General features: G+C 39.5%; 1 protein-coding gene across 1 annotated transcript in view; it reads left to right on the top strand.

Moving 5' to 3' along the window:
- LOC114435538 (receptor-type tyrosine-protein phosphatase T-like) overlaps positions 1-27765 on the top strand; it is a 257192-nt gene that overhangs the window by 167257 nt on the left and 62170 nt on the right. The window contains exons 17-18 of the mRNA XM_028405262.1: positions 10915-11050; positions 17716-17748. Coding sequence (XP_028261063.1) covers positions 10915-11050; positions 17716-17748 — 169 coding nt within the window. The remainder of the gene's footprint in view (positions 1-10914; positions 11051-17715; positions 17749-27765) is intronic.

The raw sequence follows: 27765 nt of genomic DNA, 5'->3' as shown, positions 1-27765 counted from the left end.
GAACAGCATCCTGGACCCTTTATGTAACTGAGAATGAACACACACTCAGGACAGTTATTTGTTTTGACACATAAATGGAAGAACAGGTCGATTGCCAGTGACTCACTAAATAACACACTCTGTAAACAGAGGTGGAGGGGTGGATGGTGGTTTCTCTCCAGGAGGCTGAAGTTTGTGTTCAGTATTAGACCATTACTTTTGTTTTCAGTTGGTTAGGTTTAAGGAAAGGTCATGACCCTTTCACAGCCACAAAGGCAAACTTCACCCATTTACTACAAGCTTCTCTGTGGTTCTCCTAACTACCATGGTGAAAGGTACAGGGGTGCCGGTAGCTACATAAACACTTTCAATCAATTGTTTGTAGGCTGTGTGTAGAAGTTAGAAAGTTTTGTTTAGTTTTTTGTGTGGGAGACTACTGTCATAATTTTGCAACATGGCTGGGAGCAGGTTATTTAAAATTTAAAAAGGTTCACTAGCTGTAAAAATAACAAGCCCAAAGCCTAAGCAAAGGTACAAAAATGCCATCCCTACTTTCAGCCTGTGTCTTTGTGGTATGTCATGGTTATAAGTTGCATCATCCATGTCAGACATTAGTAATGCAGGACTGAGAAAGAGGGCCCGCAGAGTAAAAACAGCTTTAATTTCTCTTAGCCAAAAGACTTTTGTTTTACTGTCTTGATGTAATGAATGAAAGTAATTTTCTAAGTGATGTTTTTGTTTTGTTGCTCATAGTTACTAAAGTAAAGCAGAAAGCCTGAAAGTGGGATGTTGGAAGCGTCTGTATGCCCAGCACACACTCTGCTACTGTAGCTCACAAGAGCATCAAACCCTCCCCTTGTCATCCATACTCTAGTATTATATGTCAGCTTCAATTGCCATTACCATTAGTCCTGAGGTCGATTATAATTGGTGGTGTACAGAGTTGTGTTGTAACTGACTCCAGTGCTGTGCAATACTGATGCAACATGTGGCTTGCTTATCTGTGTATGTGAGTTGTGAGCGTGCGTGTCTGCACTGTGAACGTTGAAGAAATCATGTCTGAATTATGTTTGTCTGACGTGCACTACCTCGCACACAAACACACTTTCCTTCATAACCTATTCTCCTATTTTCCCGTCATCTCCGAGTGCCGACTGCTTGCTGCTTAGTGAGACAGTTTGCCCTGTGAATTTTGCAACAGATTGAGTCAGACTGTTAAAAGGAAAAAAAAAGAAAACTCAGGAGTGTTTGTAGGTGAATGTCTGCAGACGATATGACATTTTAAGGGCAACAGTAAGCAGAGGGATGAAATGCTCCTCAAACTGCAGAGGGAGCGTGCAGGGTTCAGTTTGCGTGGTTGACAGAAATCCAGAATGGTAGAAACTGGGAGACAGAGATAATATAGACAGCATTTAAAGTATAAAACAAAGGAAGAGATCAAATATAAGTAGATAAAGAAAGTCGGCGACAAGACGAATCCAGCATTGAGATGGAGTCAGACCCCAGCATTTCTTTCCTTCCTTACTGTAGCATTGTGTATGCAGACAGGTGTACTTGCTGCACTCTCCACCAGACAGACATTTTGGGGGAATTGTTGTCTTATGCTAAGTTTGCCCTTCTAACTCCACCATGAATTCTCAATCTGCTCCACAACACAGCAACAAAGTGCTCAACTGTCCCTGCGTAAGGCTTAGAGGCCAGGTAGTGAAGTGCTCCTCAGGATCAGGGGGTAGAAAAGCAGAAAAAAAGACTGCAAAGAAACATTACAGAGAGAAGGAGATGCAGAGAATGACATGAAATAGATGAACTATGGATCTGGGTGACTTTGACAAAAAGTAAATTGTGAGTCACAGCATCTCCAGAACAGTATTATGGGGCGTTCCCAGTGCGCAGTAATTAGTAACACAAGTAAACACAAGAAAAGAGGGGTGAACTTCTGACAAGACTATAGGTGACCAGGGCCCTTTGTTATACACTTGAAGAGCAAAGGCTGACACCTGTAACCCACAGAGGAGCTGATGTGCCAATGGAAGAAGGAAGCCTCTGAAAAGTATTTTGCAACATATAAACAGTTTGCATGGTCACACGACGTAGCACCATGTGTGAAAGTGGGCTTTTGTTGGCTTTGTGTTTCAACATTGCAAATCATCTTTGCAGTTGGTGTGGAAGACCATGGTGGTCCTGACCTCAAGGCCACCTGAGGCGAATTGCCCAACATGCTGGACAGAGAAACATATAATTGCAGGCCAGCAAAAACATATGGTGGCTAAGTGTCCATATACTTTTGTCCAATTGGCATACTTTGACAAACTACCCATCTAAGTCGGCTATGCACATCCTTCAGGTGGTTTTAATACTGTAGCTGATAGGTGTTTGTTGTGTTTTGCGTGCTTGGCATTTATGCAGATGAGTACCTCTATGTTAATTTAGTTTTTAATCCAGATTTCCTGTTCCGACATTGGCCTCATAATTGAATTTCCTCCTCTTGTTTATTGCAAGTCACTCACCATGAGTTAGAGTCGTGTGATTTGTCACCTTTTTTTTTGGTTCCAGGTTTGTTTTGTTTATCATCTCGAGGCCTTTTCCTCCCTGGCAGCCTTTCTGCCTCTGTGCTTTTGGCTGTGTTACCTTGTCAGGAAACAAACTCCCTTCAAAAAGAAATCAAAGTTCTGTTGGAGCACAGTGTGTTTGTGTATCCTCATAATTGATTTGGTCATCATACGACATGTTGCATTGCATTTTGGGATTGAATTCAGAAAATAGGTACAAAGGAATATTGAAACTGTCATGTAGCTGTCAACACTGGGTTGGAGAGAGAATGTGTAATAAAGTGTGGGTAACACACTTCCCAGAAAAACACAGAGTCAGTACAATTTTACTAAGTGATGGGTTGACTCTTCGGAGGATAATGCTTATTGTCTATATAATACTCACATGCAAACACACTTACATTTTTCAGTGTTAAGAACAACCCCAACTTTAAAATCCTCTATAGAGAACAGATGATGAAGCATTTAAGTCCATCTCAAAAGCTCTAAAGTACTTAGTAAACTGTGTCCTGCTGACATTAACATTAATGGAAATTGTGTGTGTGCGTGTGCGTGTGTGAAGGAGAGAGTACTGAGAGACACCTGCCATTGTTGTTAAATGTTTAAGTTAGAGACCTTATAATCTCAGAAAACTCACTAGAAATACAGTCAAACACACCCACGCACACTCATTAACGTAGTTGCACAGGTGAATTGTTACATATGCACAACTATAGAAGACAGAAATATTCAGACTCCAAGCCAAAGGCACATTTAAGAATAGGTATATATACGCATGGTGACACAGAGCGCTGTGGCAGCAGAGTTCAGATTAGTAATCCTGTTAAACACAGTCAGCCATGCTAATGCTAATCCACAGAGGATGCACCCCGCAGCTGCTGACAAATAACAATACCTGAAAGCCCCTCACCTTATGCATGTACATACACAAGCACACACACACAATTTCTTTGTACATACACACACACACAAGTGCATTAAAAGACTTCCCATTTAAATGCATTAGATAACAGATAAACTGTAACAATCTTTGCACATGCAGCCAAGACTCTCAATCGCAGAAACTAAAGGAACATTTGTACATGAATAAACACACACACACACACACAATACACCCACCCTCAAACACTGTCCTGTACCTGTGAGATACACACACACACACACAAAAGCATTTAATATGCCATTCAGTGCTGCTGCAGTGCGTTGGTAGCTGAGAGAATCAATCTTCTCTCCATTTGGATGAGATTATGTTTTTAATATCTCTGGTTTTACCCATAATTCCCCTCTGATAATTTTATCATGCTCTCTAAGTAGAATAAATAAAACAGAAAAAAAATGCATAGAAATGTATAAATGAAAAGGATGTTATTCAAGCGCACACATACACACTGATGTGCAGTTTGTTTATATCAGGAACACAATAAACCATGGGGATTAATGCCTTTATGGAAGCAGTTTGTATCACAAGCTCGGTGTTGTTGGACTTTTAAATGGAGGAAGGTTCCTTTAGTTCACCTTCCATCCATTCCACATTAATATAGAATTCAATGGATTCATGTAAGATTTTTAATCCTGTAGATTTGTTTATTTAAGGATACTATTGTACATCATCATGAAAAGTATGAAAAGCTTGATGCATAGAATAATAAGCTAAACTTTTAATATCAATAAGAATCTACAGTTTGACATAGTATTGCACCATCACTTTGCACCAGCTAGGGTAAATGTCTGTGTGTGTATATTCCCTGTAGCCACCACTATCTGTTTCTGTTGTTTGTACTTGCAGTATTCCTGTGGGTATGAAAGACCGTCATTGTGAAGGCCAAATGGTTGTGAATTCTGGCATCTACACAGACAGTTAGAGCAGTTAAACCTCTCATGTTGTTCTCCCAGGAAGATTTTACAGAAAAAAAAAGATCTAGAGGCCATTACCACGCAGACCAATATCACTCCATTGCCCCTCTTACGTATGTACTCAAGAGGAATGTTGATGTCAACAACAATGTACATCCAGAAACAACCTGAATGTGGACAAAGGAGATGGTTAGAATGTTTGGATTGTTATTGAGAGAATTGTTTTTAGCAGTTAGACCATTATATATTTCTTTAAAAGACGATTTTTTTTCTCTCTTATCATATGTTTTCTAGCCTCCGTTAAAAGGCAAGCAGCAAGATCTTTTTATCAGAAATGTAGTGGAATGGCAGAGAAACTGATGTCACTTTTGGATCCTAAAGCATGACTTCAGCCTTACTGATAAAGTGCACAGCAGTGCAGATTGTGGCTGATGCCTAAACCCTATATTTAATAGAAGAGATGTACCGTATTTTCTGGTCTATAAGTCGCACTTTTTTTTCCATCCTTTGGCTGGGTATGCGACTTATAGTCAGGTGCGACTTATATATGAAAAAATATACAATTAGTTATCCTTGTGTCCTGACCCTGTCCCATCACAAATATAATAGCAGCTGTTCTGTCCCTCTCCTGACGGTTCTCTTCCACCTCCAGCTTGTCCACACTTTGCATTCCGAGCATAGGTGATGCAGCTGAGCCGATAGGCCGATAGGTCGCTAATTCCAGACAGTAAGGCCCCATTCACACTGGAGAAAGTCATTCCAGCTAGAGTAGGATTGTATCTGGATAGTCTTTAAGCTGGATACGTTCAGACCTATTTTCAAATCTGGCTATCACACAAGCGTGTCCGCACTCAATCCGGCTTAATCCGGCTTGTTTGCGGTCCTCCAAACCACTAGGTGGCGCCTCGTAATATACAGAGTCTGTTTAGGCCGCAGTAGAACTGCGTGTGCGCATGCGTTGTGCATTTTTTTTGTCCTGTTTTGCTCCCCGTGAACCGGAAGTAGCACATCACTAATTGGAAGTAGCATGTCGCTAACCGGAAGTATCACGTCACTAGCCGGATTCGCTATCTGCATTTGCGTTCAGACCTGAGTCACATTTGAGCCAATCCGGCTAGATCCACCTCCATGAGGTGGATTGAAATCCAGCTGGATATAGCAGGATTCGCAGTGTTCATACTCAGAAAAAACAGGATATATCCAGATACGGCCCAAATCCCGCTCTAGCTGGATTGATTTTCCCAGTGTGAACGGGGTCTGCACAGTAGTCTGCCTTTGACTCATTTACAGGAGGTTTATAGGAATTTCTATTTGGTGAAGCTAATAATTTCGCCGCGTGAGGACTTGTTGAAATGCGTGTCTCACTCTCAATGCCCTGCAGCCGCACCACTTAAGTTAAGAGGAATGCAAGCGGCAACGTTACGCTAAAAATGTAGTGATTTACGCTAGCCTGCTGGTGCGACTAATAGTCTGGTGCGACTTATCTATGGTTTTTCTTCTTCATTACGCATTTTTTGGCTGGTGCGACGTATACTCCCGTGCGACCTATAGTCCAGAAAATACGGTACACTCATTTAAGTCTATGGGACTGCTTAACCTCTGTGCCTTTTTTTGCTCCATCTGGTCCAAATCGCCCTGTAAGACAGGACATTCACCTGGCCAAAGCTATGTTTAGACCCTGCACTGTTGCAGCTGTCTTTTTTTAGGACCCTGACATGTGCCAAGAAAATAATACCCACACCAGCTGCCAGTGCCTGTGACAAGACAGCAAGATGGATCCATAAATTGTACATACTTACTGGCCACCTGTTAGCTGACGGTGACAATACAATAATAAAATGAGGCCATGGTGTCCTCCATATTGTATTTGCACCAGTTGTAAATCAGTCTTGTTTTGCTGTGGTGATTTGTGTCATCTCACATTTACCCCTTCATAATAGGCACAGTCGGATTAGATCACTTCTCCCTTGCCCCGGTCAGAACCCTGTATCAGTTAGCCTGATTGGCTGAGGGGCTCCTAAGCTGGCCAATCACAGAGTTAAATGGAGTTGAACCTGTCACCAGATGGGGTCCCTCTCTGCTGTTACATTATGAACTGTTGAACCCAATCAACACGTGGGCCGGTGAAGTGTGAACAAATGGGGTCACACTCAAAATATGTCAGGTGATACATATTGAGAATCACTCAGGGGGGAAATTGAGGTTTAATACACCTGTGGGGTGATTACCGGGGCACAGACTACAGGGAAATGTGTGAACTCGCCTTCTGCATGATCGCCCAAGGCTCTCGTGTAACCATAATGTGCTTGGCAGACGCTGACAAGTTGAAGTTCGCACTTTCAATACACCTACAGCTGTACAGTCAGTCAAAAATGTACTTCAGTTATCAGCTTGATAAATATTAACTGCAGTATGTGTGTGGATGCTCTCATTCATCCAGGTCGTAGTTATGTCCAAGAGTATCCTGAGGGATATTATCTGCAGTAGAGTCTTACCTTCAGTAAACACATTTTGTTCTTCCTCTGCAGTTCATGTATGCAACATGTACAGTAGAATCATTCCAAGTATTTTTTTTTTCACTGGCTTGAGTAAAAGGTGAGCAGGTATACTTGAGCTGTAGGTGGGCGATGGGTGAGTGGGTGGAGTGAAACTGAGCCTAATACGCATATTCATAGATCCACACATATATGTTAGAGTTATATCTACGCTACTTTAAGGCATGGAAGAAATATTTTAATGCCAAGATCTAGAATTTGATAAACAAGATTTAAGTTTTAGAGGATTCATAAGAGTAATTTTGTGTTCTTAGAAACACTGTTACCACATCGGGAGAAGAACAAACTTTATAAAGTGGTGAAAAGCTACTTTGCATTTCAACAGTGTGAAAAGGACCACATGTTGTTCTTGTCTGTGTTAAGTGGCAGCCTTGCTTATAGGAATGAGACTTTCTCATCACATTTAAGACACTCTATCCCTTTCTTCAAAATGAAAACAGATCAACAGAATACGCATGTGTTTAGAGCTGAAAGTACAGCACTTAGTCCTGACCTGCTCCATTCGCATGTCCCTCTGATGCCTGGTTTCCGTTGAAAACATGCAGTAGGAGACATTTCTTTTTCAGTATTAAAGTGCAGGTTGTGACAGCTGTATACCCTCGATTTTAATTTTCTTCAAGACCTTCCATGATCACATTACAAAGATGATGAATGTGCTGTCATTAAATGCATTCACGCTTTTGAACATCCGGCCACAGCAGCCATTGAGGACTGCGGCAGCTATTACTGAACGTGCCAAGGTTAGGTGCTTAAGCCGTTAGTTTGGTGTATTTCCCTGCCAACCTTGTGTTGTTATTGCAGAGGGGGCGAAGATGAGAGAGACAGGGGATTAAACTGAACTCCCACGCAGCAGTATTACTCTATTAATCGGCTGTCTTTGTCTATAAAGGTTATAACAAGAGCCTGCTTGGTGCATGTCTGCAGGAGATGTTTCAGATCTATGTGTCTGCTGCTCTGGTCTTTCTCTTCTCAGTCTTGTCTTTTTTTTTCCGAGTTCATCTTTTACCACTCATTTATTTGTAGTTGTTCCATCTTGTCATCTCCCCCCATCTTTGTACTTTTTTCTCACACACATCCTCTCTGAGCTGAGATCGTTGATTTATATATTTATCTTCTTTATTTCATCTCCTCTTACCATCTTCTCCATTTCTGGCTCTTTCGTTCTCTGGGCGATCTGTGTTCCATGGTTTCTGTTCTTCCTCCTGCAGAGAGTTGCCTCCGCTGGAGAGCTGAAAGCTGAGAGTAACTCAGAGTAGAGCTCAGTGTTTGAGCTACACTTGACCCTTTTAGTGTGATCAGCAAGATGCCTTCTGAAAATATTATCCAGCCTCATTTTTTTTTTTTTTTTTTTTTTTTTTTTTTTTTTTTTTTTTTGGGGCAACAGTGGCGCAGTGGGATAGCAGGGTTGTCCAATAACCGGAAGGTTGGTGGTTTGATCCCAACTCCTCCCTAGTCACTGTTGTGTGTTCTTGGGCAAGACACTTCACCCTAGCCTGTGGCGCGCCTTGCTAGTCATGACAGTGTATGACAGTGCTTGTGCAGCAGCCGTAACGAATTTCCCTCTGGGATTAATACAGTATCTAAAAAAAAAAAAAAAAAAAAAAAATAAAAAAAAAAAATATTGCAGATAGCAGGACACAGTGAGGATGTGATGATGATGTTAATGATGATGATGTAGCTCATCATAATGTTTTATAAACATAGATTGTATGTGATGATGGATGAATTCTCCATGGGATCATGTACAGAGGGGCTTCATAGCTCAGTCTGGTGGCTCTGGCCCGGAGTGGCTAATCGGTTGATTCAAGGGGAATCTAATCCCAGGAGATTAGATGGGTTCTACCATCTGAGGGAATTCCTTCCTCCCAAATGTTTAAGTTGGTTGAGCTCACAAGTCATCTTTTCTGCATTATACCCAACGGCATTGTAAGAGCTTGCTGCTGTTTCATTTATTTAAGTTCCTCCTCCATTAGCGAGCTGGTTTGGCCCTGATCTGACTCCACCGAACTTGCACCAAATTCCATAGAGCTGGTGTGTGACTGTGAGTGCAGGTGGAGGGTGGAGTTGATGGATTTTGAGGTATGGAGCCACTTAGCCTAAATTGTGTACCTCTTTCAGTCTTTTAACAGCCAGACAGTATTTTTTTTGTGTGTCTGCTGTGAAGGTGTTTGTGTGTGTGTGTTTTTTTTTTAGTCAATTTTGGGGCCAGCCTCAAGTGGCCATTTGAGTAACTGCAGAAGACTTTTTTGTACATTTTCATTTAGCAAACAGCTAAAAACCAGCCTGTCAAACTGGACAATTCACAAAAAAACTTGCAAAAAATGCAAAATATTGCATAATATTATGGTATTTGTGGTCTCACACCTAATATTGATGGTTAGACCCATAAAAGTTCTAACAACAGAAATATTCCATATGAGAATTTAACCATCTGTTGATCTAAACCCTTCCTCACAAGGCATCTCTGTGACCTACAGCAAAAAAGTCCATGGTGTTTGGCACAACTGTAAAACTAAACCACAAAATACAAGAGAAACATGAGTGTGAAACTGTGAATATTTACATGGACATGAGTGTAAAGAGACACTTGACGTACAGATAAACAGTAAACTTTAAGACTTTGATTTTACACAAACCACAGTGACAGCAGAGTGTATTAATATTTCAAATACACACAACACACTGACTTTGTATCCACCTTCCCAAAGTCTGTTCATTTGTTTACCAGATTTTTTAATCCATACTGTATTCAATGATGAACATCTACTCCTGCATGGGCTGTGTTCTCTCTGTGTGTATTTAAAACCTTACTGTCTTCTTCATCTGTACGTTGTTTGTCCTTGGAGTTTATTATTTTTTTTCTAACCTGGAGAAGAGACATCAAAAGAAGAAAATCAACAACTTGTAGCTTTAATTTGTTGACGCTCTTCCTGTTGCCTTTCTTTATATCCTCTTATACTACGTTGGCTGGGAGAGCTCATTGCACTGCAACTGAAGAAAACACATTTAAATACAGGAAACAACACTGTTTACAGGGACCTTGAACTGTAACAGACCTGGATGATGAAGTTATTTACCCATCAGTGGTGTTGGTAATGAGCTGGTCTGTTTTAACATCCTGGTCACATTATTATTATTATTATCAGCCTTTTGATTATTATTAGCCCACCCTGGTGCATCACTGTTTTGGGTCCTCTGGAAACATTGCTGGTGTATGCAGCTCCCTCACATTAAAGAAGATGTTGCTCCCTGAGCCACTTTCTGGTTTATCGATTCATCCTTAAGACATAATAATACTTGTAATCACAATGCAATGGCTACAAAGTTGTTGATTTTTGAAGTAGATTCACTTTAAATATATGTAATAAGTGCAATTAATGAATGATGTTCAGGAATGTAAAACAACTTGTCACTCACACATTCATATACGTTTAACCATTTGTTTCAAAATCAGACATTCATAATGGATGAATTCACTTTTAAAATCAGATTACAATAACACTTTTTCACACCATTACTCATTTATGAATGCAGAATTTAATAGCATCATCCCGGTCAAAGTTTTATTTTTGAACAAGCTCTCCTCTGTGTGTGTGTGTGTGTTCCTGGAAATACACAATGCCTTCCTGGCTCGCTGTTCCTCTGTGTTCCTCTCATTAGCATGTTGTGATATTTTCATTCCCACTGCATGGTTTTCATGGTTGGTGTTTGGCCTTTCACACATGAGTGTTTAGAGTTCATCTTCACCTTGGGATTAAGTGTATGCATTATGTATGTTTGCAGTATTTACATGTCTGTGTGTGCATTCATAAGTGCCTTTTTTCGATTTGAGCCCTAACTCAGCTGTGAGCATGCACTAATGACCATTTCTATGTCACTGTCTGTGCCTGGCTTTGTGTTTAAAGTTACCTACCAATGTGACTATCTGCGTACCTGTGTGTGTGTGTGTCTGTGTGTGCGGGTTTGTGTGCATGTAGGCGCATCCACCCAGGATTCAGATGCCATGGAGCCAGAGAAGCAGGTGGACAGCACAGTGAAGATGGCTGGAGTGATCGCGGGGATCCTCATGTTCATCATCATCCTCCTCGGAGTTGTCCTCACCTTCAAACGCAGGTGGGTTGTGACAGAGTAACAGCTTAAAGATGCTACATGTATCATGTTATATACATCCATTCTATCAAAACACAAACAAGACAGTTGCTCGACTATCAGACTTTGTGTATGAACACAAGATAGAGGCTACCAATAATCTTTATGACTATTGCTGATTAAACCTCAGAACCCCATTTTGTAATTGTTAGTCACTGTGGGCTCATGTTCACTACAATTTAAAGTACTGCACATCTATGGAAACAGAATAATCATAGCTAGAACTAAGGAGAACTAAAACATATCTTTGTGCAGTATAACGTAAACGCATGAAACAATATATAGAATACATATAGAATAAAGTGATTTGTGTTACATTTCTAATCTTAGTTTTTAAACACAAATATTGCATTGAAGGCCCATTAGAGAGTTGAACACCCTGGTGTTTTTTTGTGGGGTTTTGAGAGTTAAAAGAAAAACTACATGTAGCATCTTTAATTTATATGAAGAGGATAAAAGACATAAATTAATATATATACCTCATATTGTCAATTTGAAGTGTCCTCATACTTTATATGTGGGTAGAAATTAATATGTGCGGACAGATAGTAACAGATGCTTAATTTTACAGACATGGACCGTGGAGAAAGTAAATATCTTCAGGCGTAAAGATCTTAAAACAACATGAACGTGAAAGACTGAAGCAGAATTTAAACAGTTTTTTTTAAAGTTAGTTTCAGTTCCAGTCAACAAAAATACTAATTTGTATTTATTAGATACATTGATAGTTTAGATTGTTAAAGCCAACTTTCATTTATTCAGGCAGTATAAAAAGTCAGAATAATGTATCAGCCTGGTGATATGCGTAATCCTCTACCCCTTAAAGGCAAAATAAATAATAATGACAAAGGTGCCCAGATATTAGATATTTACCACTTTCTTTTTGTAAGACATGCAAAGCTCTCTGTGTCTTTAACATGCACACTGGCTCGCCACCATCACCTGCCTTTCTTTTCTTTCTCTTATTCTCTTCGCTCCATCCATCAACGCCCTCACATCACCCCCCCCCCCCACCTCCCTCTACTCCACCTAAATCCTGCTTTCACATTTTGTTTTGCTATCACTCGCATTGGTTTGATTTTTGTGTGTGTCATCATTTTGTGTGCCACAAAACAACTTTACTGTTTTTACAATCTGTGTTTGTCTTTGGTGCACACAGAACTGTGCACTATTAAAAAAAATTACAGCAATGCAAAGGAAGATTATAAAGATATTAAAATGTGTGTAGTGTTTTAAACTACATGCACTAATAAAACAGCCACAGGGAGGTGAATCTGAAAACATCCAGACATGAGGATTACTTGGCCTGACTGCCTAAGGCGGTGCAAGCAAACATCCAAATAAATAACTATGTTGACTTAAAACTGCTGGACTGTTTTCAGAAGGAATTGACAAACACTGATGATGGTTTGATCAGTATTATAAATCAGTACTTAGATTATTTGAAAGGAAAATGATGTTGACTGTTGCCAGAAGACTCTGTGAATACAGGAGTGTAAAATATTTGTAAAAGCTGCAGTGCAGAACAATTCATTTTAATACTGAATGTCTGTTACATTCAAGTGGTTGCCAAAAGAAATAACATTATATGTATGAAGCCTATCAGGTTAATGTGTTCTGTGCATTCTGTTTACCAGAGTCTTAAATCTGTGGTGACATCAATAGAGAGGCTAAAAGGTGGTGACTGTAACTGTACTGACTGTACTGCATAAACCAAGTCGGCCAGCAACACTTTTTTATTAGTGGGTTTGGTAGGTCCAAGCTGGATTGACTTTGCTTATCTCCCATCTGTGTCATCACAGCAGCAGGTGTACCTCACTGTTATATTTTCACATTCAGCAACAATGTGTTAATCACACTTGGAGGAAAACCCTGTCATCGCTACAATATTTAAAGTAAAACAAGACTCAAGTCAACCTTTTTAGATGATGTCCGGTTAGGGCTTAATAACTAAAACCGGATGCACGCATGCAAAATCTTACTTTCAGTGTTTGGGAGATAATTTCCTCACTTACAAGCTGCCATTGTCAGCACTGTAAAAAGCAAATGAAGGTTATATAAACATACTGTAACTTCCTCTTTTCCATGGAGGCTTTGTATTTTATGCGACTAATATAGCACTCGCAATTAGAATTTCTAGTCCATCTCAACCACAATAACACATTTGAGCCCGAATACACAAATGATACACATGCACAGCACGGAAAAGTTAGAGATAGCTCATTGATAGTCTGAATATAACATTACAACCAATACAATGGAACAAAAGAGGTCTGGGAGTCAGACAAGGCATCGGGTCAGTTAGCAATGCTAATCAGAGGCTAACACCGGCTAACAGAGAATATCCCAAACAGCAAGAGGATAAAAATCCATGAGATGCAAAGGAGGAAATTGCAGGATGTAGGAAGAAAGGTGTAGGTAGAGACTTCAGAGGAGGGTGCAGACAGAAAGGTAAAGAGGGGAGAAAAATGTATGAGGCTTGAAAAATATGAAAATTGAAAAGCAGGCAGCACTGGTTAACCTTGGGGTCAAGTGAAAATGCTAATCAGATGCTAACCAGGCTAACAGGGCATAATATACATAAAAAAAAGCCAATTAGAGGGCAAACATCTCTGCAGTGGTGCAAAGAAAAAGAGAAATGAAGCAGCAGGAAAAGAAGGAAGCTGTTGGGATGCTGTTCAGATGTTCACATGAACCCGGGCCGGCACTCGGCAATAAAGGTCCCACACAGGTCAAACAAAGTCATGGCGCACATATGAAAATATGGCAGAGAGAAGACCCACGAGGGATATGGAGGTGATCACAGCATGAAGAAAAAGACAGAAAGAGTAAATTAGAAGGAAGACAGTAGAAAGGTGTATGAGAGAGACAGAGTCATACTAAGTGATGGGGAGGAATCATGGTGACACATGACAGGAAAATAAAGATACAATTCATGCAGACAGTGGGAGGATTCTCATTTCTTATCCCCTTTTCATGGGTCATCTATATTTTATGCAACACTTTAGCCAGAGCAGATAGATTTTTTTTTTAACTGTGTTTAACATGGCTTTCAAACCCTATAAATTATTCTGTGATAAAACTTTGTCCAGAAGTGAACACGCACTGCTGTCCAATTAATCATTTAAAGCACCATTACACATGTTCCAAATGGACTCTTTGTGTATGTGTGTGTGTATGTGTGTGTTTTGTTAAGGAAAGCCTGGCCGTGTTTCTGATAATGTAAAAGTGAATATAACTGGACATGGCTGAAGCCTTAATGGGGATTCAGTGTTTCCACAGCCAGGTGCCCCTGAGGGGTCAAACAAACAGCACCAGAAGATACACTTTTCATAAAAAGGTTGAGAGGAGAAGTGATGAATAAGGAATGATATCTGACACTCCCTAAATAGTGGGTAATGTTTGTGTGTGTGTGTGATGCCGGAGAAGCAGACCTTATCCATCCAACTTGAGAAGAGGTGACTGCAAGTTGAAAACTATGTGGCTATACTGCCTTTTTTAGAAGCTTTTTAAAATTCATGCTTTAGTCAAATTTCATGCGTTGTATTTTATCTGAAGCTCACCCCTGCAACACATCCTCATACAGAAACAACAGAATAAGTAGATCGCCATATGAAATTTTACTATAATGATACATTACTTTTTATAAAAATAGAAACTGGTTTCTTTCCCACTTTTCCCACTTTAAAACTGCTTGGTTAGGTGTAGACAAACCTTTCTCAATGCAACAACCAAAAGATATGTTAGCAGGAGGAAGATGCATTGTGTAAATAGATCTGACCCCCGATGTTGTTTTTGTAGGTATGTAGGGTTGCCCCTGGCTATGCAATGCTTTTGCAGCTGGGCTGGTGAACATGCCCTTTTACATTAGCTGCTGTGTTTGAGCCTTTAAGGTGTTTGAATTATTAATTCCAAACCTTACCTGTAGGGCTTCCCCTGAATTTAAAGGTTTTGACAAATAAGGCAGAAGCAGAGGCAGACAATCCATAAAGAGTCATCTGTACATTTGTCTCATGTGTATGTGCACATAAGAAAACAACAACAAATTTACATGAAATGTAGTCTAAAGGGAAAAAAACAGGAATTAAATCAGGAACTTCAGGGACCAGGTACTCACTAGATGAGTATGGTGACATTACAGGTAGAAACAAGGTAAACGGATTGTCATGTGGTCTATACTGATAACATATAGAGACTGTAGATGTCCAATGAGGTGCTGTTTGTATAGCAATGGGCCTGCCACAAGCTAAACTGCTGCTAGATGAAACAGGAGTTGGGTCCTTGTGCAAGCCATACACACATGCATCATACTCACACACGTATGGTGCATGTGTGCGAAGTCAAAGCGCAGTGAAGACAGTGTGTATTCAACACGTACTACACACGTTCATTTGTAAACAACAGGCATCTGATCATCATGATCTTAGCATTTTGTCAGCGTATTTAGTGGAACTGTGTGTGTGGGAGAGGGAGAGAAAAAACATAGAATGTGTGTTCCCTTGTGTGCGTCAGTCTGAGTTGTGTACATCCCTTTGCCAAGCAGTGATTGTTTTGTTCACTTCTGGAACGTTTGTGCGACTGTGAGTGACGGCCTGATTCTCCTCCTGAGGCATTTGACGCCGTTATTTGTGGGGTTGGAGCTGTGGAATTGTTGCACACATGAGAACGCTGACAGACTGAGAAACAGTGGGATCTCCAGATGGGTCTTCAGGCACAGACTCGCTGCTTTTTGGACAAACACAGACACAAAAATATTTCAATCTATTCTCAAGACTCTTCAGTGGCCTTGGTAGCAGCACTTCATTTAAGTTTCTCTGTGGTTCAGTTTAAAAAACACTTTTCTGAGTGATTGTACATAAAAAAAACTTTCCCTGCATTATTAGAGTTGATATTTTCCCACACAATCCTTGCCACCTTAGCTGAAGATGAAATAATAGTGGGTAGATGTAGTACAGCTGCAGGAGGTCACATTTTGTATATATTCAGCATACTTTGATCTTCTCTCTAAGCAATAATTAGCTGATTTTTATTGTGTGATGTGGTGTTTAACTTTGATCTACTATTACTAAGGGTTAATGTACATGAACATTGCTAAACAAGTTCAGGATCTGCTATTATAAAGGTGTTATTCACTCAGTCAGAAACTTAAACAATTGTCAGCCCAGTCTGATTATGTGTACAGAGACATTTTTCTTCACCACAGAGCTGAAGGCCGGTCGTTGTGGCCTTTGCAGTGACTGCTCTATTACCTGAGTGTACTTTAGGTATAAAAATTTTCAAACAGGAACCCCACAAATATCCTCAGGCTTAAATTACACCAGGCAGAACCAAGCAATTGCTAGCAACATGAAGCACTGAGTTTGTTGTAGCTCCCAGTTATGAGTCAGCGGGTTCAGCAAAGGTTTCTGCAAAGCCGGTCCCTCTCACAGACCGTACTGAAGGCCTGGCGTATTAATTAATTAATTTTTCAGGAAAGATTGCTGCCATGTTCCCAAATGAGACATCATCATTGTTTTTTTGTACTTAGACTGATCCATTTCGGCTACCAGTCACCTTCCTCCTTTACTAGCTCTTATCATCTGAGCAGCAATAACAATAACATTTATTGTTTTTTTGTTGTTTTCATGCACATCTAGTCACATTTCCTCCCTCTCTCAGATACCTACAAATCCCTTGACTGAGTTCGTAATCAGAAACACAAAGGATTTAATTGGAGAGCTTCTTGCAACTGAATGACAGAAGTGTAAAATGGGTTTTCTGTGCACCGTACAGCTTCTTGTCCACTCTAAGCTTTTCTTCTCACCACTCTTGAGGGATTTAACCGATGTTTTCTTGCACCACCTGATTCTTGTTTTCTTTGTAAAGTGTCCATGGGCTCCCATTTGACAAATTGCTCATGTCACACATAAAACTCTGGGATTTCTACCAGTTACAGTCCATGTTTGAAATGTGTCACCTTGATAAATCCTACTCTTTATATATATATATATATATATATATATATATATATATATATATATATATATATATATATATATATATATATAACTTGACAGCACCCTCGCTTGGAAACTGACTGAAGTCCACACACTTTGTGCACATTGTGGTGATTTATGCTACAACAGAAAGTCTGCTTTTTCAGCTCATGTGGGGCAGGTCTGATCTTTTCATGGCTGCCGAAACAGATAAAAATCAAATTAAATCTGTTTCTCAACTCTTTAGCCTGACACTGCTCTTTCTCTCAACACAGACACGCTGGTATGTGCAACAAATTTATGTTAATGAGAGCAGAGGCACCGTAGATGAGATGAAGTACTGGACCTATCTGTGGCCCAACATTTACCTTGTGACATTTTTATTTGTACACATTTATTTATTTATATATTCAAATTAAGTTCGCTTTGGGTCCAACTGTACCCAACAGGACACCTATCTATAGTGTCAACACAAAAAACAAAAATACGAGTGCATGAATGAAACATTGCAGATGAAACCGATGTCTTTCTCACCACAACCTCTCTGACTCGAGTCTCACGCCCTTTTATGTCTCTCTCTATGTTCCTGTTTCCTGTCTTTGGCTCCACCCCTTCCTCTCCCGTCCTGTACCTGCCTTGCCCTTGCTCCGATAGAGAGATTCACACATGGAGAACTCTGAGCGTGGGGTATTGTATGTTTACTTCTAGCCATGAATGCATCCACTTCGTTCCTCACTGTGACTCTCACCTCGGTTTTACTATTTTTGTTTGTTTTTATTTTGTATTTTTTTTCCACCAAATGCATCTTACTGCTAGAAGCTGCTCCTGGAAAATGGATGTGATACATTGCAGAGAAAATATTTGGTCACTTTGAAATCATTAAGTGTGTTGATAGAATCTGATGAAATTATGTGCTATTTTTCACTTTGAAGAAGTGAAAAGAGCAAATACCTCATTTTGGAATAAAGATCAGTTTCAGCTTGGGACTGTGCTTGTGCTGTGCACCTTTTAACAGTAATAATGTGCTGACAGTGTGCACATACTCTTGGTAATTGCTTTTTTTTTTCCAAATCTCAGCATTGTTTAAAAGCGCCACGGAATGTGCTGTTCTAAGCAACACATGAAGTTGTTTTGGGAGCTACACATCCGTTTTCTCTGAGAGCATGAAACATGATAATATTTTAGACTCTCTGGCTCACATGTCATTTTCTCTTGGTTGTTATCACACCGAGAAACCACAAGGAGTTTAAGCTTATTCTTTGTTATTATAGAAGCCATTATAGAAGTCCTCATTCTTTTGTATATTAGCATTTGTTTTTGTGAAATTGTGTCAGGGCAGTGACATTTTAGCAGAGTATTTGGGTTTGAATGGGACTTTTAAAATGGCACGGTAATGTTTTGCTGCTATTAATCACTAGTCAGACTAATGTAAAATGCTTTTGGTAACCCCCCCCCCCTGTATTTTTGGTCATTTTCCCTGTCATTTGTGCATCGATGCCATCACTTTATTTGCTTGTCAAAAGTGCTCATTTAAAAATCCATTCATTATCTCTGAGGACCCCGTGTCCTCTGTGTGGTGAAAGATGTTTGGATTGTCTCTCCCTAATCATTTTTGCTTTTGATGCATTGTCGGTACTTCTCTTATTTGCATATAAAAAAAAATACATATCATACATGGAAAGACGAGAGATCGGGCATTGTTCCACATTCTCTTCAGATGGAGGGAGTCTCAGCAAACAATTAATGTGGGAAGTTTCAGAAGCAATGATGATACCAGTGAGCCAGCTCCAATATTAGCAAAAGGTTAAATAATTAGTGCAACTTTGTAGGTTTGAAATGATGTGTTTGGCTTCAACAAATAAAACACAAGGTGGGAGATTAAGAGGGAGATATCTGAAAATATATTTGCCGAATGATATGCGGCATTTCACAAATATCTCCACCCACACTGTTCCGGGCTCAAGGATGATCCACTCTGTGCACTGTGTCACGGTCGCTAATGCTTTGGAGTCCTCCAATGTAACCCCCTGTCTGCATTTAAAGTTACACACACCCCCATGTACCTGAACACTCGCTACTGAGTTTTCTGAAGAAAATTTAAATGTACGTAGTTGTGGTGACGGTATAAATATTTAGAGTGATAAGGCTTTACACAACGTGTCCTTAAACACTAAGCACCTGGAGACAACTTTATATTGGTCCTACATAATTAAAATTGAATTGAATTAATGACAGAAAGGATTGATTGACAGTTTATGATCACATTGCCAAAGTTGCATAAAGACAGAATCCAAATTCATTTTGATTTGTTTGCGGTGCCTAATTACGTGTTTATGTTTAGGAAAAGTTCATGATTTAGTTAAAACACACAAATATATACCTATATATATATATATATATATATATATATATATATATATATATATATATATATATATATATATATATATATATATAGGTATGTGTGTGTGTGCGTATATGTGTATATGTATTGCAATTCTGCCGTTACCTTAATTCTGTCTAAGTCAGCAGTAATCAAACCTTTACTTTAAATGTGGATTTGAAATGTGGAGATGCCCTCTGACACCACCACTGTGGCTCTTATTTCATTTGGAAAATTATCAGATTGCCCTTACCTGCAGTTTTTGTATGCACTTAAATTACCCCCATCCACTTGACCCACTGTAAAAAAGTCAAGAAATAAATGATGAACCTTCACACTGAGACAGTGAAAAGGACACATCTTCTCTTACAGGCAATGTACTGTCCCCCCGGGACATCTCAGTATATGACAAGAGAAAAGAGGCGATTAGTAACTGATGTCAGCCCAGGGAATGGACTCAGACTCGATCCACTGCAAATGGCAGACTCTTACAAAGCCAAGTGGTCTGAAGAGACAGAGAGAGACAGTGTGTGTGTCTGTGTGTCTGAGTGCGCTGCTGAACTGAGACTTACAGTCTACAAATTGGGGGAAATTACATGGACCCATCCAGATGCACACACACATTACAAAGTCTTGAGTGCTTCCATGCTGAACTTTGCCTATTCTTAGATAATTTAGTAGTGTTAACAGAGACACACTTGGAGACACACACACACACAACAGAGCTGGACCTGACCCCGATTCTGCAGATGTGACACACTGCTGAATAATGGACTCTGCAGCTTGCTGAGATAAATGCTTGATTGTCCACTTACAGCTTTGTTAAAATGGGCGATGGCATTTACACACTCACACAGATGTGCAAAAACTGTATGATCACACACGTAAACTGGGGCAACAACACTTTAAGTAACAATCTTATTTTGACCTTTATTCCTCTTGGTTATGAAACCATCACACATTCTAGTTTTAATTGCAAAGAATCCAGAGGGGAACTGCTAAACAAAGCTGTGAGTAGTGATAGTTGTTGCTCAATAACAATATGCTACTAATAAGACACTATTATGAAGCATCTAGTAATGTTACAGCCTCAAGTGTTTATTTGCTGTAACAATACTTCACATGTCTTAATTAGAATTTACACCAAATATGACAGTAATCAGGTTGAAGTTGAGTGGTGCAGGGTGTTTAGGTGGCAATGTCTTATCCTGAGTATGCTCTTATTTCGGTTGATATCAGAATATTGCTGTGCATGCAATTACAGTGAGTGTCTTTGGTGGGAACTAAACCTCATCAAATCTTCAAATGAGGTCAGTCATAATACATACAATCTGTTTATATTAGATGCAGTTAAACTTTAATAGATAAGAAAACTTCCTCCAACAGAGGAATAATTTGTTCTGACGTCTATTTATGATAAAAGTAATTTTCATGTGTCCTTATTTGTATCTATGTCCACATGCATTTGGCTTGTTGTCTAATTAGGGGTGTTATATCAGTGCTAATGAACTAAATATAAAGAGAAACTTCAAGACTTGTATCTTCAGACTTGTATTCATGAACTCACTTTTCAACAAATTTGACTTTTCCACACATACATATATTGAAGACATTTTGCTAACATGCTTATGTTGCATACACTTATGTTCCACCCATCCTGTCTGTTTGATTGGATGAGATTAGTTACCAATAACCTCCAGTGACAGCAGTATGTTCTACTGTTAACAAATGGGCTTATGTTCCAGTTTGCGTATGTCCTGGTGCCAGCCCGTGGGTGTTCACATGACAGATTGTACGCTAGTGTACATGTGCAGATATTTTTCATCCAACCCAAAAGCCTTTTCTACTTTCCTTTATGACACGCTATTTATAGGTATGATAAACAGCAGCCATGTTGTCAGTGTGAAGGTTTGTGAGAGCTCTTAGTGTGTGTATGTGTGTATTTTAAGCTGATAGTATTCATTTAAGTCCACGATAGAAGCAGCAGTGCTTTGGATTGGAACATTTCTAGGATCTTCCTGCTAGATGGAAAATTGAGGAGCTTGAGATGTTTACTGAAATGTTTGACTTTTGAGATGACACAATTTATACCGTCTCCTTCATCTATGGCAGATGCTCGGGAACACTGTGTAGCGTCCTTGTAGTACCATGTTTTTAGACATGCTTCTCCACCTTTAGCAGGTTTGGTTTTCAGAACAGTCATTCATATCTGAGAGAATTTCTGAAGGTCCAAATGAATTAAAACTCATTCGCTGCCAGGAAAAAAGCATTGGCCTGCCTTTAATACGTGCTATACAAGTAGTCACCACATTGTTTACATTCCTGCAGGAGTAATGAGTCACTCCCGCTCTGTTTGCTGACATTTTGTTGACATGTTACACAGGTGCAAGGAAAAAGTGTGAAATGTAATACAGATGCTACTTTCACCCAGTTGATTGATGACAAATATGCTATTAAGACATGACATGAATGATTTAAACATTGAAATGATCTATTTGAAGCCAAAACATGTTATTTTACTTACCTGAAACAGGAAGTAAAAAGAAAAATGCAGTCAAAAAAATGTCAACATGAATGTAAAGTTTAAAATTGAATCTTTCACCAAAGCAATCTGTATGCATGGCCTTTGCTGATCTTTAAACTACTAAATGACTGTTCTCACATTCCATAGGAATATGGCCATGCAATCAATCAGTAGTTTTTTTTTTTTCAATTTTTGCTGAATCTAGGTATAATTGCCCCTACACACACACACACACACACACAAGGATATTCATTAACTTTCATACAGTGACATCACGCCCTCTCTCTCTATCTCTCTCTCTCCCACACACAGTCATTCACAGCCTGGTGGAGTGTTTTTTCTACGCCGTATTAATATTTATGACCAGTTTTAACGGCTGTGGCTTTTACAGCTGGGCTCTCAGCGCTCTGCACTTTATTAATATCATAAGGACAATGTCAGCAGAGCTCTTAAAGAGGGTTATGACTATGACTGTGTGAGTGTGTGTGTGTGTGTGTGTGAGGTAGGTTGAAGAAAAAGGTGTAAAGCTAGGTGTGAATGGTGTGAGTGCACAAGTGTATAAGCAGCATATGCATGAAGGCTGCTGAAATGACACGGCAGTGTGATAAGAATATGCATGTGTCATCATTTTTCTTTCTCATATATATCATATATTTTTTTCTTTATTTGTAGATAGATAGATAGATAGATAGATAGATAGATAGATAGATAGATAGATAGATAGATAGATAGATAGATAGATAGATAGATGTGAGGTCTGCCCTTCTGTAAATAGGAACGGAAGTATTGATCCTTCTCAGCCCTGCTTGACTTTCCCCTTGTATTGAAACTTGATCTGATGAAGTGTGAGTGTGTTTTTGTGTGTATGTGTGTCCTTAGATATTATGAGATCCCAATCTCTGGCCTCTCACCAGATGAAGGGTGCATGCCAGGGGGAAAAGTTGGCAACAAACCATTACAGCGATACCGCAGGGAGCCCAGTGTTACACACACACACACACACACACACACACACACACACGCACACACATATGGATGAATGAGATATTGGTGGAATGCGGAGGTATAGATCTGTGGCTGTGCTATCAAGTAAAGGACAGAAGGAAAGGACATAAACTTTTGATTAAAGTTTTTCTTGCGTTGCTACAATGTCTAAATTTCAATAATAATAATCATACTTTTTTGTGAGAAATTATTATTTTAAAGATTTCCTGTGTCACCTCATGGCCTTGTGTCATGTCATTATTACACAACACACACTGACTATTGAGCCCCTTTGTCTTCCATTTTTCCTCTTCCATCTTCTGCCTTTTGGTCTTTTCTTTCACTCTTCATCTCATGTCCATCTGCAGACCATCCTGTTGGTGATGGAGGCATCAGTGGTGCCTTGTTGGGAGATTACCTTTATTTTTTTTCCCCACAGACCCCAAATAAGCATTTTTGTACAGCTGGTACAACTATAGGTTAAATTCTAGACAGATATTATGAATACATAACTTAATACACAAAAAATGCTCACAGTGTAGCTCTACTGTAATTTACCTTATTTCAAATGATAGTAAACATATTATTACCCACTTACTCTAATAGTATATGCCAAAACATTTACCTATCATTCAAAAGACTGATGGATGAATTGTTTTTATCTTGTTAAAGTTAATAAACAAAATAAAGCAATTTCTTCAGAGACTGAAGTAATCATTTCAGAAGTCATAGAGCTTATTAGATCTACTTTAGTTGATTGACTGCTGACCATTTCACAGCTGATATACAATAAAGTATCTCACCAGAGAGAACAATAAAATCTTCAATGGATGACCTTATATGCTTTTAATTGCCTATGTTCTAAAGGTAAAGACCAAATCCAGACAAGCAACAATAATCACACCACTCAGCATTTGTAACAATATATCCAGGTATCTTTTCATGAGGACATGTAGGCGTTACATGGACTGGTGGATAGGAAGACAATATCAACAAACAACCAGTCAGAGATTTCACTCAAATAATGAACTAATCCAATGTGTTTGTCCTTCTTCTGGGTTTTGCTCTGTTGTCATCATCGGCCTCACCTCACCATGCTTCAGAAGACATGCTTATTCCTACTCTTATTACCTGTAAGTAGAGATTTCACATCAGGAATAACTCCTTTGTCAGCCCATGATCTGTTCTTGATGACTACCTTCTTGATTTCTGTTAAATTTTTTTGTCTTGTTTCTTGCATCATGTTTAACTCGCACCACACCTTGGTTAATTTGAGAACAAAGTATTTGAAAAAAACAAAAAAAGCCACTTGGCCCTGACTGAATCAGCATGTCATAGCCTCTTTGTTTTAGCTGCCAATTGGCTATTTGAAATTCAATGATTACTTGCCAAAGACACATTCTCACTTGGTGCTTGGTAGAAAAACCAACAAACAACAGCTCAGTCACATTGTATCATTTGGCAGGTGGCATCAAATCACATCTGTAAAGGAACATACATTCTTAGATTACCAACAAATATGAGTAGTGATACAACACAATCCACATATCTAATGTTAAACATACGCATTAATGTAACTCTTCAGCAGCTTGCAAACATAAATTGATCAGCAATAATGTCAAATAGTATTCAATTCAAAAATGCATGTGCAATATTAGAACAGATCATATACTGCATGTGCGTTCAAGCTGGCGTCCTTAGTATTGATTCAACAGATGTTTACTGTTGTACACAATTGCATGTTTTATATGTCATGTATGTTGTACTGTAACTAAGAAACCAGCAATCAGAGACAGCCCCCTGCTGCACACTCACGCAACTAATTAAATATAAACATGTTCCAAAGATGAGCACTTGAACACAGCTTGGTGTTATGAAACCAGCTAACCCCCCCACAAAAAAAAAATCCCACCCACTAGCATGAAGGAGGTGGGGTTTATGACCTATACAGCCACCAGGGGCCAATCAAGATGTTTTGGCCTCAGGGAGCTGCATATTTTTTACAGTCTATAGTTACAGCTTGCTGGGTAACCACCCCTGCCTTGGCTCTTCTTGGTTTGTGGCTCTTAGTTTTAGGTTAGCCATCCTATTTCATCTGCACCATTATATGATATGTTACTCAATGACGTTCATACTGATGGACATGACATTTGAGGTCTGTGCACGCAAGCTAGGCTCACACAGGTAGCTGTAACTCAATGTATGATGCATCTGGCATCTGATATAAGATAATACACTGGCCAGATCAGACCAGGGAGTTTTGAGTACAAACACTCAAGCCATTACATTGGCTCGCTAGCAGTTTGTTAACAGGCAAAACAAAGTTAGTTATGGTGTCAGTATAGAAAAAAAATATACTACAGACTGCAACATTGTAGTTCACACCATTTATTAATACATGTTCAGTCAATAGAATATCATACAAAATATCAGTCAAATTGCAAAACAGCCATGCAGATTGTAAATACCTTTCTTGAACTTAGTTTGGTGGTGAAAGAGGAATTCTGCTCAGACTTCATCTGCATTGTTTGCACGGCCCGTCTCTTAAAGTGTCTCACCCTAAAAGGTCAATGCAATTCACTGTTATCTTCTCCACCAAGTGGCCATTTCCTGCTTATTAACCAGTACTAATGAGGAGCTGTCTGTTCATACATGCACAGAGCTCACACAAAATATACACACACACAGCCTATGCACCTGCACAAACACATGCACCCTGTTGCCCTGCGATCACCTAGAAATCCCTGCAGAGAATTTCTAAAAATCCCTGCTCCTCCAGCAGTCTTCAAAGCATCCGAAAATTCACTCCAAATCGGCAGCCAAGTCCTAACTGAGCGAAACAGTAATCACACACCAAAACTTCCTCCTTAAACAACCCCCCCGAAGCTGTTTGACCCCACAAGAAATGACTTCTTTACAGTGACAAACTCACACAATTACAGACAGCAGCCATATCTGCAGTTTTGCTGCCGTTCCACAGTCACAGCTGTGTTTAATTTGTTTCGGTGACGGAAAAAATTAAACATGACTCAGTGTATTAAATCACCAAAAAAGTGCCAACATGTAAATGCACATACTAAATCCAACCCACCAAAACACACCACAAATGTGACTAGGAGCCTCAGTAACACAGCACTGTGTTACTGAGGCTGTACAGTACAGTACGTATAGATGGAACTGTGCATTACTACAAAGCAGATTAGTCCCCCTGACAATTCAAGGTTCCATAATAAAAAAAATCTTTATTTTGTTTTAATGATTTAATTTAAATAAAACACAATTTTTGAGTTGCCAATTGGCAATTAGCAACTATTATATATATGTAGTAGAATAGTATAGTATATTATAACAGCTCAGCACATGTGTACATATACATATATAAACACACTTTGATAGCCCAAGGATGTTTGCTGTGAGATGAGAGAGGGATTTAAACTTGACCTCTGCAGTCCTGCAATAAGTGGATGTGTGTGTGTTTGTGTGTGTTGTATTGGTACTCTCTCCCTCTCTCTCCTAAGCGTGATCTCTCTCTTCACCTCTTTCTGTATCCCTCAATCTCTCTCTCCCTTCCCTGGCCTGCCTCTAAATCCTGTGATACGCAGATGAAAGTTTGTTTGGGCCTTGCCTGCAGCCTCCTCTGGAGCTACTGCTGTCATCCTGAAGTGACTGACTGCCTGTCTCACTGTGCAGCCCTAACTGAGGATGGCTCGAGGATATTTGAGCTTTCTAGCTGCCAACCAAATGGCTGAGGGCCATTCCAGGCCATTCTAGTCATAATACAGGGCTTCTGTCAATCCCTCGACAAGTAAAACAAATGTCGACTCCTATGTTTGATTGGATGCCTTGAGGTTGCCCCGTTGACTCGCCAAGCTCCCACTAAAATAAATGCAATTCCCCCAGCATGCAACACTCTGGGGCGGAACAATACTTGTTACCTGCAAGTGGTGGTTCTTTTTACATGCTACCTGTAGCTGTGTGGGCATTTTTACTGTGTTGATAAGCAAAATTAACAGGGCGCTGCAGATACACACACTGCGTGCCAATTCACATGAGTAAATACACAATACATGATAATTTGTATAATGGTTAGATTGTTCTTTTACAGTTTGATCTTGTTTTACAAGTAGCCATGGGCTGCTTCGTATAGGGCAAACTTTAAACTAGGAGACTGCATCCTTGAGCTCCTTAGAGGAGTGTAATGATAGCAGCTCATTTATCCCTGTCAACACTGCGTTCCTTATTATAAATTACTGATTATTTAAAGGCAACAGGCTGCAATGATTAATGAATACAAAATGTCCAGTTCATTAAGTTATTATACAAGTCACACCAGTCACAGATCAGATAAGGCACACATAACACACACATCAGTGCAGAAGATATTTTTCTCACAAAACTCTTCTTCTTCTACTTGTTGGCTGTTCCCATCAGAGGTCGCCACAGTGAATCATCTGTTTCCACCTTAACTTTGGTTTGTTATTTTGTTATGTCAGCTGATTGACACTAATATCACCCAATCAAACCACTTCTCGATGGACACTTTATTTCTCTGCATGGATCTTGGGGAAGTGCTACTTTTGCCTAATTTGCCTAATTGAATGAGCAATCATTAAAAAGCAGCTTTTTTATCATCTAAATTACTGCTTCTTTGCTTTACTTCCTCTCATCTTATGCCATGCATGTCAACACACAATGTATCTACCACACGTCTCTCATTATCGACACATCAAACAGCCTACTATTAACTTCGCTGGGGGTGCAAAGTAGTCTATGATTCTCTCCGCGGCCTCCTGGCGGGGTAACCTTCACGCTT

The sequence above is a fragment of the Parambassis ranga genome, chromosome 5 (genome assembly GCF_900634625.1).
Source record: "Parambassis ranga chromosome 5, fParRan2.1, whole genome shotgun sequence".
Classification (NCBI taxonomy): Eukaryota; Metazoa; Chordata; class Actinopteri; family Ambassidae; genus Parambassis; species Parambassis ranga.
Note: the sequence above shows the minus strand (reverse complement) of the source record. Positions and strands in the feature narration are given on the sequence as shown.